The 14,574-nt window shown below is 61.9% G+C and overlaps 1 protein-coding gene and 1 long non-coding RNA gene across 2 annotated transcripts; one reads left to right on the forward strand and one right to left on the reverse strand.

The window, feature by feature from the left end:
- The first annotated feature begins 263 nt into the window (after positions 1-263).
- Positions 264-3,541, forward strand: LOC123381740 (epididymal-specific lipocalin-10-like). Its single transcript, XM_045043544.1, has 3 exons — positions 264-765; positions 1,751-1,849; positions 2,223-3,541. Exons 1-3 carry the CDS (start codon positions 363-365, stop codon positions 2,249-2,251), a joined length of 531 nt encoding a protein of 176 aa, XP_044899479.1. The 5' UTR covers positions 264-362; the 3' UTR covers positions 2,252-3,541.
- A 1,062-nt stretch (positions 3,542-4,603) lies between these two features.
- LOC123381585 lies at positions 4,604-6,108 on the reverse strand. Its single transcript, XR_006588784.1, has 3 exons — positions 6,047-6,108; positions 5,351-5,600; positions 4,604-5,045 (listed from the first exon to the last, which is right to left on the reverse strand). It is a non-coding gene; the product is annotated as an uncharacterized LOC123381585 (long non-coding RNA).
- Positions 6,109-14,574: the final 8,466 nt, after the last annotated feature.

Raw genomic sequence — 14,574 nt, forward strand, 5'->3', positions numbered from 1 at the left:
TAGGCGGTGAGTGGAGCAGGACGGGGGGCCCAGCACAGCCTCCCCAGAGCCCTGGCCACGGCAGCCTGGGGCATCTTCCCGCCCGGGTGGGGGTGCCGGAGCCGGATCACCGGGAAAGCCTACAGTGACGGTCCCCACAGCCCTGAAACCCGTCACTTCCTGCCCCTAAAATTCAAAAGCCTGATTTTAGGAGAAGCCCCCACGCTACACGGGGTCACTCAGCAGGCACTGGGTGTTCGAAGTGTTTCCCTTAAGCTGTGGGACCGGTCCTGGTCCAAATTGGAAAATTCCAGAAATGGGGGTCCCGCCTTGTCCCCCTAGGTCACAGGGGTGTCAGTCATACACGTTAATTCTTCGGAAAGATGGGAAGAAGGCGGTGTTCAGGAACACACGTGCGTATGATAGCCCGGGGCCCGGAGAGGGAGGCCGGGGGTGGCAGTGGCCCCCGCCCCCCCCCCCCCGGCTTCATCACCCAGACGCGGGACAGGGTGCCTCTGCCGGCGCCGTCCCCAGACGCCCCTCCGTCCTGGGGAACGTGGGGGGAGAGGCGGGATGGGCGCCCGGCACACGGGGGCGGTCAGGCGGGCCGTGGCCCCGGGGGGAGCAGGGGGCTCTCCACCCCTCCCGCACGCCCTGCCTCGCTTCTCTCCCGCCCAGTGAAGGGGGTGGAGGGTTTCCACGTGCTGTCCACGGACTACAGCTTCGGCGTGGTCTACCTGCGCCTGGGCCGCGCCGGCCGGACCGCCAAGATGCTACTGTTCTTAAGTGAGTGACATCTGGGGGAGGGGGTGTGCGGGGGCAGGTAAGGGGGGGGGCGCAGGGGCACAGGCTCAGAGGGAGGCCTCTGCCGCAGCTCGGGCTCCGCGACAGGGCGCCCGCGACCGACACCGATCCTCACAGCTCAGGGCGCAGACCCGATGGAGGGCCGGGGTCTGCAGGCGGCCGCCGTCTCGCCGCGTCAGGTGCTGGGGAGGGGGCTCCGGTCCCTTCCTCTTCTTACCGGGGCACCGATCCTGTCGCGAGGACCCCAGCTAACCCTGCGCACCCCCGGAGGCCCCGACCCCTCTCACCGTCGCGCCGGGGCTTTGGTGTATGAGTCCGGGAGGACACGGGCAGTCCACACCGTGGGTCGCAGCCCTTGCAGGGCAGGCTGGCGGCAGGTGGCAGGGGGCAGGTGGGTGGGCGGAGCCTGGAGACCACGTGGGCAGGTCTCTGAGGTGGCTGCTGCAGGGGTGAGTGGGGGAGGCCAGTGGAGGGGGGAGCCCGGAGGAGGAGAGGCCAGGAGTGGGGCTGGCCATCCACGGGAGGCTCAGGCCCTGGCGCTGAGGGCAGGATGGGGGGAGTTGGGGGCAGGGCAGGTGGAGGTGGTGAAGGGAAGGCAGATGGGGAGAGGTTCTGTGCCCGGCGGGGGCGGTACGGAAGGGAGTGGGGTCGGGGAAGGACCCCTCCAGGCACGGGGCCCGCGGGACATGCAGGGCACGCACGCTGGGGGGGAAGGGCTGCAGCCAGAGGGGTTGGGTGAGCAGACGGGGCTACCCGAGCCGGTCTCCAGGGCCTCGCTGGGGACACCCGCCCGCCTCGGGGCACAGAAGGGACAGAAGGACATTTCCCCATCACCCGTCTGCTGCGCCTCCCGTGGCAGCGCCCTCGCGTCTCTGTCCTGCGAGGGCCCGGAGGTGTCCGTGGGGGTCGGGGTGCAGCCCACGCGGCCAGAACTGGTAACTGACGTGACTGTGCTTCCCGACCGCAGGCAGACGGAACACGTCCAGCTTCCCGAGCATGAAAAGATTCGTAGACATATGTGAGACTTTGGAGCTCGCCGACGGTGTGACCGTTCTTCCGAAAGACGGTAACACGTGGTCGAGAGCCCTCCCCCCCACCCCCCACCGTCCAGGTCCGCGCCATGCCTGGCCCCGTCCGCCCTGTTAGGGTCGGCTCACCGGGGGCAGAGAGAGGAGGGGTGACAGCGGTCTCTTCCAAGCCCCGTGGGAGGCGCTCCCCTTCCACGGCCCCGTCCTGCATCAGCACCGGGCTCGTCCTGCCGACGGGCGTGGCCAGGGGGCACCGGGCAGCCCGTCCGGTCTGGCCTCTGTGGCCGTGGCTGGAGGACCAGGGCAGTGTCCCACACCAGCACACGAGAAACCGGGGAGAGAAAGGGAACGCTCGTGGGCAGACCGGCCCCCACCGGGCAGTGCCCCCTCAGTGCCCCTGTCCCTCCACAGCCTCCTGTGCGCACACCATCCTGCCCTGAGGGCCACCACCTTTACTTTGGGGCTCCGCTCGTGGTCCTCCGAGACCCCAGGAGCGTTCTTCGCGATTCCGGGAGTTCTCATCCCGCGGCTTGCTGAGAGGTGTCTGGTGACCCCAGGCCGCTGATGGGGTGAAGTCCGAGGGCCGTGGCTCTAGCCCAAGAGGGATCCTTGATGATCCTCAGGAGCTGGGGATAGGAGGGCACGTGCTGGCCGGCAGGGAGAGTCCGGTCCTGGCCCGTCAGCTCGTGCCCTCCAGGTTCCACGGCCGAGAGGGGCTGTCACCTCCTGTCTGCTGGGAAATAGACCTCGGACCGGTCCAGTGTAATCCTCGCCGCGTGTCTTCTCTGCAGTGAGTCTGTGCACTGCTCCCTGGGCTCCCCGACACCCCACACTTCCCCAGAAAGCAGCTCACTCCTTCAGGAAACACGTAGAAGCACCCGTGACACGCCAGGCACGTGCTCGCTGCTGGCGAGAGGGCAGTGAGCAAAATAGGCAATAGCTTATTGGAATTTGGGGACTGTCAGCCTCTGAGAGAGAGGGCCTCGAGCGTCCTAGATGCCTTCTGTACAGCTGCACAAGGACTATGCACACCATAATTCTTCCAGAGTCTCCACAAAGACATTACCCTAATGAGGTGCCTGCAGGAAGAGCTCTTGACCACCTCACACTTTCTGTGCCAGTCTCCCGGCTCGGCTCGGCTGGGAGCCTCAGCCCCACGGTCACCCAGGAGGCCAGGGCTGCAGCCTCAGCTGAGGCTCGACTGGGGCAGGGTCCGCCTCCAAGACCGCGACCGGGCACGTGCTCTTGGCAGGATTCGGCTGGGACTGGGGGGTCTCAGGACGTCTGTGTCTCAGCCCGGGGCCTCTGCAGGTTCTTGGCCCTGGGCCTCCTGGGGCAGCTCATGTTATCTGCTCTTGCTTCGTCAGAGAGAGACACACACACAGACACACAGACTGACACAGAGACAGAGAATGGACCCGGGAGAAAAGGAACCTGGAGACACCACAGGCTTTCATGAACCACCTTGGAAGCGACACCCATCGTTCTATTCTCTTCCTCAGAACCGGTCACACGGGCCTTCCACCGGGGAGGAGAGGGGATGTCACGAGGATACAAGAGGCTGTGTTAGTAAAAGAGGGCACATGTCGGAGACAGAGACCCTTGTTTGTGCTGTGACACCACAGCCTGACGCCAGCAGGGACACGGCTGGTCCTCCCGTGGCCCAAACAGAAACCGGGAGATGCAGAAGGCTGGATGGTCACACCACAGAGGGGAGAGCATCCCTCACGACCCAGGGCCAGAAGGTTCACAGGCCTCTGGGCCAAATAATGCGCCAAAGCCAGTGCGTTCCCCGGGATGGAGGCCAGACCTGTCCCAGTCCAAGGGGAGGCGGCCCCCACGGGAGCAGGCGTCAGAGATGCGGGTCGTCCCGGGGAGGGACTCGGGCAAGTGAGACCCAAGGGAGGCAGCGGTGGTCTCTTCAGACGGGCAGGTTTCTGGTCTAGGGACTGGCAGCCCAGGTGACAACGTGAGGAAGCAGAGGCCCCAGCCGATCCCCAGCAAGAAGTCCTTGTCCTGCAGGGGACCGGCTGGCCCAGTACTGGGAGAGCCCCCAGAGCCCGGAGTCGGCCCTTCCCCAGCCCCATGTGGGGCCCCAGGGAGGTTGGTCAGCTCTGCTCCCCTGAGATCAGTGCGAGAGGGCCCTCGGCGGGTGGTGAGAACCCCCAGGAGGAGGGACCCCGAGCCCCAGGACGCCAAGATGCACGCCTGCGGGTAGGACAATCCAAAGTCAAGGAGATGGGCTTCCTGACCCAGCTTGTCTTCCTAGTGACCCAGGCTGTGCTATTAGCCTCGGTGCCCCCATCTGTGACATGGGGACGTAACGGGCCTTCTAGATGGGTTGGCGCATTCCCTGAGACATGAGGTGGAATCGTGGCCTGGTGCCTGGAGGACATAAAGGGCCACCTGGAAGGCTGTCCCAGAGTCCCCCAGGGCACAGGATTCCGGAAGCCCCTCCTTGGCCCCTGCCTGCTGTCCCCCTTCTGGGAACACTCAGCGTTGTTTGCGGAGGAGGTGGAGACGATCCAGGAGGTCAGCAGGTCCCACGTGAAGGAAGGTCAGCGCTGGTAGGACAGAAGGACGTGTCCCGTGCCCCCTTCCAGGGCCCGAGCTGTGATGCCCTCTGACTGGACCTGGTGTGGACCCCACTTCTGTGGGGCTGGCGGGGGACGAATGGGGAAGGAAGGCTCTGGGTACACGGTGACCCTGGGGACCGAGATATTCTGCAGCAAAATTCTGTGCCATGGTTCACAGCGTCGTGAGCATACCCCGTGCTCAGGAATTGCACAACGTAAAATAAATAAATTTTTATTGAAGATTAATGTGGATTTTAAACATACCATGAACAAATAATGTACCACCTAAAAGGTAGAGGAGCGAAAGGATAAGGGAGAAGAGGAAGAGTCATTCTGGTGGAGGCGTCGGGGACTGGGACTGGAGCAACAATTAGAAATACAATAAACACCCCTCGAAGGCCTTTGAGCCCTGGATTTGTGGCCGGAATCCATAGGGGAACAAGGGCGATGGCAGGAACAGTGTTGGGAGCAGAAGCAGGAACCAGCTGACTCTGCTCAGGTGCCCGCTGTCCCCGCACAGGTACCAGGTCACCTGCTGGCTCTCCGGCCCCTGCAGGAGTCGCCCCAGACTCCACCCCTGACTGCAGAGACGCCGAGGACCCCGATGCCCTTGGTTCGGGCTCTGGAGCCGCACCGGCTTCTGCTCCTGCACCGGCATCTTGAGAAGAAAACAGAGTGATGGTTGCAGTGGCTCCAAGGCCTCAGGGTGAGAGGAGGGACGGTCCCCCACCCCACCCAGCGCCGGCCTCTCCAGGGGCCTTTGCAGACACACAACTCACCCCAGAGCCTCCCCGAGAAGCCGCGGCCAGGAACCCACACCAGGACCTCTGCCCCCTGCAGGCCACAGCCCGGGGCTCTCAGTCTCTGCTCCTGGCCCCACACCAGCCCCCGGGGGCTCCTCCCAGGGTGGCCCAGCACCGCCCGGGCCCCGTGAACACACGTCTCCCACCCCAGCCTTCTCACCCTCGGGCTCTGGCTCGGGGGGCTCCGGGTCCTGATCCCAGGACCCGTGAACCAGCACCCTCTGGAGGGGCCAGGGCGGTGAAGGAGGCCTTCCCAGGCCATCTCCAGGCTCTGCTTCACATGAACTCTGTGCGGCCACTCTCTCCCTGGGTCCAGGGTGGCCCTCCTGGGCGACGGGGCACACGCACAACTCTCTACGGCAGGTGTAATGGGATTCGGCCAGACGTTTCCCGATTTCATCGGTTGATTTCTGTAAAGACAGTGACCCGCGGACGGCCCGGAGACATCACAGCCCCACCCAGTCATCCTCAGTGTCCTTCCTCCCTCTCCACCTGCGGCTCCCAGATCGGACACAGACCTGAATGTGCACAGCCCTGCGCCTGGGACACGGTGACATCCACCTACAGGGCTCCGGATGAACATCGGGGACAAGAGGGCCAACCCAGCAGACCCTGTCCCCCCCATCCAGCCTTGACCGGGGTGTGAGCCTGACCTGACGACCAGGTATCTGACCCCTTGATCAGCCTGCAGCTGCTCAGGTGGGCCCTCCACACACGACCCCTCCTTCCACACAGACACACACCGACACACACACGTACAACACACACACACACAGGGGAGGGGACCTGGGGCCACACAAGTCAGATCAGAGTGGTGTCAGGCTGGACCGGCTGTCTCTGGGTCTCCCTGTGTTACCTTTGGGTCCCTGCGAGCTAGAGACCTGAGGCGTCCTGTGCACGACCTGACCCACTGTCTCCAGGGTCGGGAAGGGTCGCGGCCGCGAGCTCCCCCGAGCCGGCAGCCGCGGGACACGGGCACACAACAGCAGAACATGTTCGTCAGGCAAAGGTGTCCCAACGAATGAGCCCAGTCGGGCGCTGTCTCCAGAATGTGGGTGCCTGGTGACCCGGGTTCTGAGTTCAATTGGGCTCTGTGACCAGGGAGGTGAGGTCACTTCCTGGGGTCCCCTTACCCGGCTTCCTGCTCCTACAAGAGCCCCTCCCAGGCTGCAAAGGGCTCCCCTCCACCCCATGCCCTGACCCTACAGTGACACCAACACAGCCCAGACACGTCCCCTCGAGGCCTGGTGCAGCCGGTGCCACGGCTTTGGGGCCACAGAGCTGGGTTCAGACCTGGGTTTTCCCCCTGACCAGTGCTGGGACACTGCATTGTGCCTCCTGGGGCCCCTGGTCACCCGTCTGCACAGTGGGGTCCTTCTGGCATCTACTTGTAGGGGTGCCATCAGGGAGCCACCTGTAGACACGTCCCGTGCCTGCTATCCCATGAGGCTCGTGGGCACACGTGATCGTGGAAGGACGAGGAAGGGGTGGGCCTGGCACGGAACACACTCACGCGGGCCTGGGTCCGCTGCGGGTCCAGGCACGGCCACCCCTCCTGCCTGGGTCCCAGGCCCAGGGAAGGTGGAGGTGAACTCGTTCAGACCCTGTACCCACCGGACACGCACTCCAGGGGCCCCATTGCATTTAGGCTCGGGCCCCACTGCCTCCAGCCTTTCTCTTCTGTCCCCCGTGTTACCCACCCTCTCCCAGTGTGGACTCCTCTCTGATCCCCAATTGGACAGTCAGAGTGTGTGTGTGTGTGCGCGCGCCTTTCTGGAGATGCCCAGAGGTCACAGCCTCACACGGATGGGGTGGATAGGGAAGCCCGAGCCTCTCAGGGGCTCTCGTTCCCAGGGAGAACCCCATGGGAGGCTAGAGGCTGGCCTAGGACTGGAGATCAGCCCTGCTCCCTGGACTCTGCACACCTCATTTGTCCTGGGCCAGTCCTTGCCTTTCCTAACCTCAGGATCCCCACTGTCCCTGAGGGTCAGATGGCGACGTGCATCAGTGTGGCCACGGCCCAGGCTCGCCCCAGGGGTAGGTGGAGGGGAGGTGCCCTGGGTACACAAGTCTCCCTCCCCGGGGCCGGCTGGGTCGTGGGGTGGCCACGTGTGCCCAGGGACCTGCACCCAGCACCTGTGGATGATCCAGAGGTGACGCTGACGTGCATGAATCTGATCACTCCCCGCCTGGCTGGTCCCCCATGTTCCCACCTCCGCCAACTGCTCTGGGAACCGAACCTCTCCTCAGCCCCAAAAGCATCCAGGCAGGCCTCAGGGTGCGAGGCCAGGTGGGTTGGACATCTGGGGACACGACGGCCAGTGACTACACCCACCCCACCCAGCTGGCCTGGATCGCAGACTCCACCCCAGGGTCCAGGTGCTTGGACCCTGTGGCATGACTTGGCCAGGGCTCCTGGAGGCAGCAGTGGAGGCCGACTCAGGGCAGGGAGAAGTCGGTCCGCCCCTTGCCCTTCTCCTTTCCTCCTTCCGCCTTGTCTTCCTGGCAGGACCTTGGACAGAGGTCCAGCCTGTGCCTGGCTGCAGCCCTGTGAGCAGTCAGAGGGTGGCAAGCTGCCCGGGGAGGCCGGGGGCCACCTCCAGGATGACCAAGTGTCAGGGGCCACTGTAACTGGCCATCCCCCAGGCACTCAGTGATTTCAGCCCTTTGTATACATGAGCCGTGACCCCGGGACCGGGTCCCAGCCCCCTCTTCATCCCACGAGGCCCGCATCCTTCCCAGCCCGGGCCCCGTGGGTGGCCGGCCCTCCCTCCAGCCCCAAGAGGTCCAGCTGCTCCACAGGCTGTAAATCTTTCCCGGCTGGAGCCTGAGCAGCCATCAGGGGCCTGGATCTGGGCCCTGGAGCCCCTCAGGGAGGACAGGTGGTGAGACCGGGCAGGAGCCAGGAGAGGGCCGAGTGGAGTCCCGTTGAGGTCATGGCCTCCTGCTCAGCCCAGACCCAGGTGTGTGCCGACCCCTAGGGCATCTGGGCCCCAGCTGCCGGGCAGGCTCGGGGACAGAGACCACAATGTGGCTCCTGGTAGCTCACAGGTGTCCCTGTGCCCTGTAGCTAGACCTGTCCTACCGGCTGGACTCCCTCCTGTTCGGCCAGCAATACCCATAGCCAAGAGGCACAGGCCACCGTCAAGGTCTGGGAAGAATGAGTGGCCAGGCACAAGGGGAAGGCTCGCCCTCGGCTCGGGTGGTCCTTGCCGGGCTGGCGGGGGCTCCGGAGGTGGTTTTCCAGCTCTCTGCTGACCAGCCCTGTGCCCAGAAACACCTGCCTCCCTTCTCTGGGCCTCACTCTCCTGCTCCGTGAAATGGGTGATGCAGAGCGATCACTCCCATGGCAGGAACAAGGCGGGTACCGGTGACGGATGGAGCACCCGTACAGGACCCGGATCGCAGACCACAGAGGGGAAGGGGGGAGGGGACGCCAGTGAGGCCCCGCCCCCAAAGCCATCCAGCCTTTCCATCCGGCCACTAGGGCCTGGCATGGCCCCAGGTGCGGTGGCCGACCAGACTCCTGACACAGGTCCCTGTGGCCTCTTTCTCAGCAGTGGGGACCCGGGGGCGGGGACACCCACGGTGCAGGGGTGCTCGGGGCCAGCTCCTCCCTTGGGGGGAAAGAGAACAATGGAGACGTTCTCTGGGGTCCCCCCAGGCCAGGAGAAATGGGAGGAGCCCTCCCCCAGCCCAGACAGCTCTTCCCCGTGACTATTTCCCTGGCGGGGGTTGGGGGTCAGCGGGTGTAGACTGGCTGTAGACAGAGACTCTACACTTGATTGTTAGGTGGAAATTCTGCTTCTACTAGAACCTGAGCTTTGTGGCTTGGATCTTTCACTTGCCAGGCTGAGGGGACACACGTGCTCTCAAGGACTCCTCGAACAGAGAGCTCTCGCAGGGTCCTGAGCCTACTGGCCGTGGGGAGGGGGTGGGGCCGGTCCCCTCCCTGGTCCTGATGGAGACCCGTCCTCCCAAAGACAGGGTCATTCCCGGGCGGGATCCTGGGCCAGGGCTGGAGACAGCCCCTCACTCCCAGGGGGCTCTGGAGGCTGAGGGGCTTTCAGAGACAGGGCAGCGCCCACCGAACACGGGGGTTTGGAGAGAACACACGCCCGGGCCAGGTCCTGCCCCGGGACGGTGTCTGCCTTGGACAGCTTGGGGGAGAAGGTGACTCCCGCCCTTCCACCCGACAGCCCCTCCCGGTGCCGTGTTCTCCAGCCCACACCCACGAGGGCGCCGGGGCCCAGGAGCTGGAGCCCAGCCTGGGGTGCCCTGCAGGGTCCGGTCATCTGCCGGACGCGCCCGCCCCACCGCGCCGAGCGCCCGCCTCCGTCCCCGGTGGTTTCTGGCACCGTCAGCCTCAAGCAGCCCCTCGTCTTCAGCTGCCACTAAGGCCCTGCCTGCCACACGCACCCACAAACGCTCTGTGTCGGGGGTCTGCAGCCACAGGTCCGCGTTGCAGCTCTGCTTCCAGCCCGGAGACAACAAGGGGTCACCCGCGTCACCCCCGATGTGGACAATGGCCACCTGCACCAGAGCAGCCTGGGGCGCCCCCCGGCGGGGAGGCCTGTCGGTGCCCTCCTCCCTCCGTACGGTCCTCTTTTGTAAGGGCTCCTCGTGACCGAGCCCGGTCGGTTCTTCCTGGCAGCATGCCCGACCCCGGGAGGAGGGACGCCTTAGCCCCGCCCTGGACACAGCAGGAAACTGAGGCAGGACTGCCCTAGAGCCAGAACCAGCTCCGCAACGACTCCTCAGAGCCAGGCTCAGAGGACGGGCCGGCCACAGCACGGGCTCCAGCAGGAGCTCCAACCTCGCCACCTGTGCCGGCACCGGTCCCGGCCCCGACGTCCGAGGACGGGGGTCTCCGGTGCCAGCTCCAGAGCGAGACGAAGTTCCCGCGTCAGCTCTGACGCCAAAGCTGGAGGCAGAAGGCCCCAGCATCAGTTCGAGCGCCAATGCCAGAAACAGAGGCAGGTGTATGGCCAGGCCCCGGGAGCGCTCCAGCCGTCGTTCCAGCCCCGGGTCTGGAGCCAGGGCCGGGTCCGGAACCAGCTCGGGCCCAGTTCCAAGCTGGAGCCCGGCCAGTTCCAGGGCCAACTCCAGCCCCCAGAGCAGCTCTAGGTCCAACACAGAAGCTCCCAGAGGCCCGAGCGCCCCCATGCCCGGAGACTCCAGAGACAGAGACGCTCTGTCACCCGCCCCGGTGTCGGCTGGGCTCCCGGCTCCAGGGCCGTGACCCGCTCCGACACGTTCGCGGAGACAGCCGGCGCAAGGCCCAGACTAGAGCCGGCCCCGCATTCGCTCTCGCATCCCCTCCTGACGCGGAGCCGGCGCCCTCGACACGGCGAGACCCCCGGCAGCACCAGCTCCAGAGCCAGACCCGGCTCCCGCCTGCCTCGGCACCGCTTACGAGACACGGCCGGTGCCAGCTCCAGACCGGAGTCTTCCCGTCCTCACCCGGGAAGGCATTCTTTCTCTTTTCTTGGTTTGCTTCTTTTCACGAGTACGTGTATTTATGTCTCAAATGTAATATAAAATCGACTCTCTCGCTTTAATTTTTTGAACGTCTGTTTTTGAGACCGAGAGAGACACAGAGTGCGAGCGGGGGAGGGGCAGAGAGGGAGGGAGACACAGAATCTGAAACAGGCTCCAGGCTCCACGCTGTCAGCACAGAGGCCGACCCGGGGCTCGAACTCACGAACCGTGAGACCGTGATCTGAGCCGAGGTCGGACGTTTCAGTGACTGACCCACCCAGGTGCCCCTCGACTTTCTCCTTTTAAACATTTAACATGGTACAAGTCCCTGACCTTAACTACGCTTCCTCTGCCGGGCGCCATCACCACCATCTAGTTCCAGAACGGCCGCATCACCCCAAGCAGAAAACCAGTCCCCGCCGAGGGGTCAGGCGCTGGCTCTTGCCGACCCCCCGTGCTCCTCGGCAACCAGCGACGTGGCTCCCGTCACTATTTCTTTACTTATCATTATGAGTTTTTCACACGGGTGGGATCTTACAGCGTGTAGTATTTTCTGCCTGGTTTCTGCCACTTAGTATAACGTCTTCTAGTTCACCTACGTCGGGGGCGCCTGGGAGGCTCAGTTGCTTACACATCAGACTCTTGACTGCAGCTCAGGTCACGATCTCAGGGTCACGAGGTGGAACCCAGAGACGGGCTCTGTGCTGGGCATGGACCCCGCTTCACATTCTCTCTCCCTCTCCCTCTGCCCCTCACACTGTGTGGACGTTCTCTCTCTCTGAAGAAACAAATACCGAGTTCATCACACTGTAGCCCGTATGCACACTTCAGTCCTTTGTGCCCGAACGAATAAAGGGTTGTTGTGAATGGTGCTGCTATGAATACGTACAGGCTTTCGTTAGAGCACCTGAACTCGATTCTCCTGGTTATACGATAGAGAACTTGGGTGAAATGATACCTGTACGCCTAACTCTTCGAGAACGTGCCAGACGTTCTGCTACAGAGGCTCCACCATTTTACATCTCCCTCAGCTACGTAAGCGGGTCCTGAGTTCTCGAAATCCTCCCCAACGGGTGTGATGTCGGTGTATTCAGTAGAGCCCCTCCTTGTGGGTGTGGGAAGGCGTGTGACTGTGGTGGTGCGGTGTCGGGTCGCATTTCCTTTTCTTTGTATATTCCAGATGCAATACCCTTATCAGATTTATGGTGCGCCAATATTTCCTACCATTCTTTGGGTTTTCTTTACATTCTTTTGAGATTGTCAGTCATTCACAAAACGTTTCGGCAATGATGAAGTCCCGTGTGTCTCTTTTCTCCTTGGTTGCCCTGCCTCCGGTGCTACATTAGAGACACGACTGCCAAACCCAAGGGAATGAAGATCACCCTCTAAGTGCTCTTTATTGATTTCTGGGGCGTTAACATTTTTGCACTTGAGAAAATGTTTTCCTTATATATGAGGGAGAGAGCATGAGTGGGCAAGCGGCGGTGGGGGGGAGGACAGAGGATCCGAAGTGGGGTCCATGATGATGGCAACGAGCCAGCTACAAGGCTCAAACTCCTGAACTGTGAGGTATGACCTGGGCTGACGTTGGATGACCCACTCACTGACTGAACCACCCAGGTGTCCCTGGAGATCATTGTTTTCCGTGGTGTCGGGTAATGTTCTGAGTTCACGCTTTTCTGCGTGGAATCTGGTTTCCCAACACCATTTGCGAATACTCCGTTTTTACCGCACGGAACGGTCTTGGCACCCATGTTCATAAACAAGTGACCGTACCCGTACGGATTTATTCATTGATTCCCAGTTGGATTCCATTGATCCATACGTGTTGGACTTCTGTGCCCATAGCCTGGTGAAAGTATCATAATCTCACACAGAATGTTTTTATTCCATGATATTTTGCCCGTGAGGTCATGGCATATATACACATATTTTCCTTCTTCGTGTCCGTTCGAGAACTTTTAAATTATCCATCTTGTGTAGTAGCTCTGACCAAACTTCTATTACGCTGTTGAAATGAGGTGTTGGAAGAGGGCACCCTTCCCTTATTCACCATCATAAGGGGAAAACGGTCAGTGTTTAACCACTGAGAATGACACACATGTGAGTTTTTTTCCTAAATACACTTCGTCATAATGCAATCTCCTATTTCTATTTCATTGGCAGCACTTGTCATGAAAGGTTGTAGATTTTGTCAAAGCTCATCCTGCAACAATGGCTCCTTCTTGAACCGTGTGGGACGAACCACCAGTGAGAGCGTCAGGCTCTGGAGTTGGCTTTGTTGGAAAGCTCTTGGTAGCGCTTCAGTCTCTGCCCTTCTTCCAGGTCTGCTCGCAGTTTCCATTTCTTCTGGAGTCAGTTCTGGTAGTTTGTGTGTGTCTCAGAATTGATACGTTTCGTCTCAGCCAATTTCTTCATGCGAAATTGTTCAGTTTTTGTCTATTCTGTCAATTTTGTAAATCTCTAGAAGAAAGAATGTTGTTTTCACCGATTTTCTCGAGGGCTCCTCTGTTTCCTTTATCGTTATAATTTCTTTCGATCTAATATTTTTAGGTTGCCTTTGATCTCTTTTTCTAGTTACCCAGAGGAACCTTCTAACTGTTGTGGACACCAGCCATCCACAGGGCCACTGTCCAGGTCTGGGTTGTTGGGTAGATAAGCAACTACAGACAGGAGTGGATGAGGCTTCCAGGCAATTTCTACGTCAGCTGGCATCCCAGGCCACCCCCACACTGCAGCTGTGTCCAGGACCCCTCCTTTTGCCAGGCCGGACGCCCGGCATCATGCTGACCTGGCTTCCCTGGACCACTCACAGCCTTAGGTCCCTTCTGTGCTCGGGGAACAAGAAGAGCCATGAAGTGAGGCAGTGGTAGCAGGGGGCTCTGAGGGGCCAGGGATGGTGGGCTCCCTGGGGGAGGAAAACTAGGGAGGGGGGAGGGGAACACCCTGGGGAGGGCATCTGGACCAGTTCTCATGGGGCTCTGGATGTCAGATAAGGAGTCGGGGTCACCGCAGCTTGCCAGGTGCAGGTGCATGCTGATGCACTTCCCCATCTGATCCTCAGGACAGTGGGGACACTGAGGGCAGGAGAGGCAAGGACTGGCCCAGGCCATGCGAGGTGTGCAGGGTCCAAGGAGCAGGGCTGGTCTCCAGTCCTAGGCCAGCCTCTACCCCCACATGGCATTCCCCCTGGAAATGAGAGCCCCTGAGATGCTCAGGCTTCCCCATGCACCCCGTCCGTGTGAGGCTGTGACCTCTGGGCATCTCCAGAAAGGCTCAAACACACAGAAACACACACACACGCTGACACTGACTGCCCAACTGGGGAACAGAGGGGAGTCCACACTGGGAGGGGGTGGGTAATACGGGGGAAAGAAGAGAAAGGCTGGAGGCAGTGGGGCCATGGGGCAGGGACATCAGGATTCTTGGCAATAGCCCGGGACCCACAGCATGGGGAGGAGGACATGCCGGCTGAGGGTCAGGGGGTCCCCAAGGTGTCCGGGGGAATTGACAGGAACTAGGGGAGGACGGGGTCTGGGGTCCTGTGTCCACCACCTTGGGCCCATGGAGCTAGGAAGTGTGGACGGGGCTACAGCACAGAAGGACTCTGCTTCCTCCTCCTAAACTGGGCTGCGTCGACAGTGTCCCAAGGGTCCCACAGGCTCATACATGAGTCTGTGTCCTGGGATCTTCATCCCTGGCCGTCTGTTCTCCCCTCCTGGGAAAACGCTTCCTACTCCCTCAAGGTCCTTCTGAGCAGAGGGCAGCCTGGGGGCTTGGAGGACCGAAGACCTGGGTGTGCAGCACGTGGCCGAGCAGTGGACCCTGGTGTGGGGACCGAGGTCAAGACCCTCCTTGATGGAGCCTCGGGCCCTCATTAGGAAGTAGTTACCCAGGCAGTGC

This window comes from Felis catus, chromosome D4 (genome assembly GCF_018350175.1).
Source record: "Felis catus isolate Fca126 chromosome D4, F.catus_Fca126_mat1.0, whole genome shotgun sequence".
Classification (NCBI taxonomy): Eukaryota; Metazoa; Chordata; class Mammalia; order Carnivora; family Felidae; genus Felis; species Felis catus.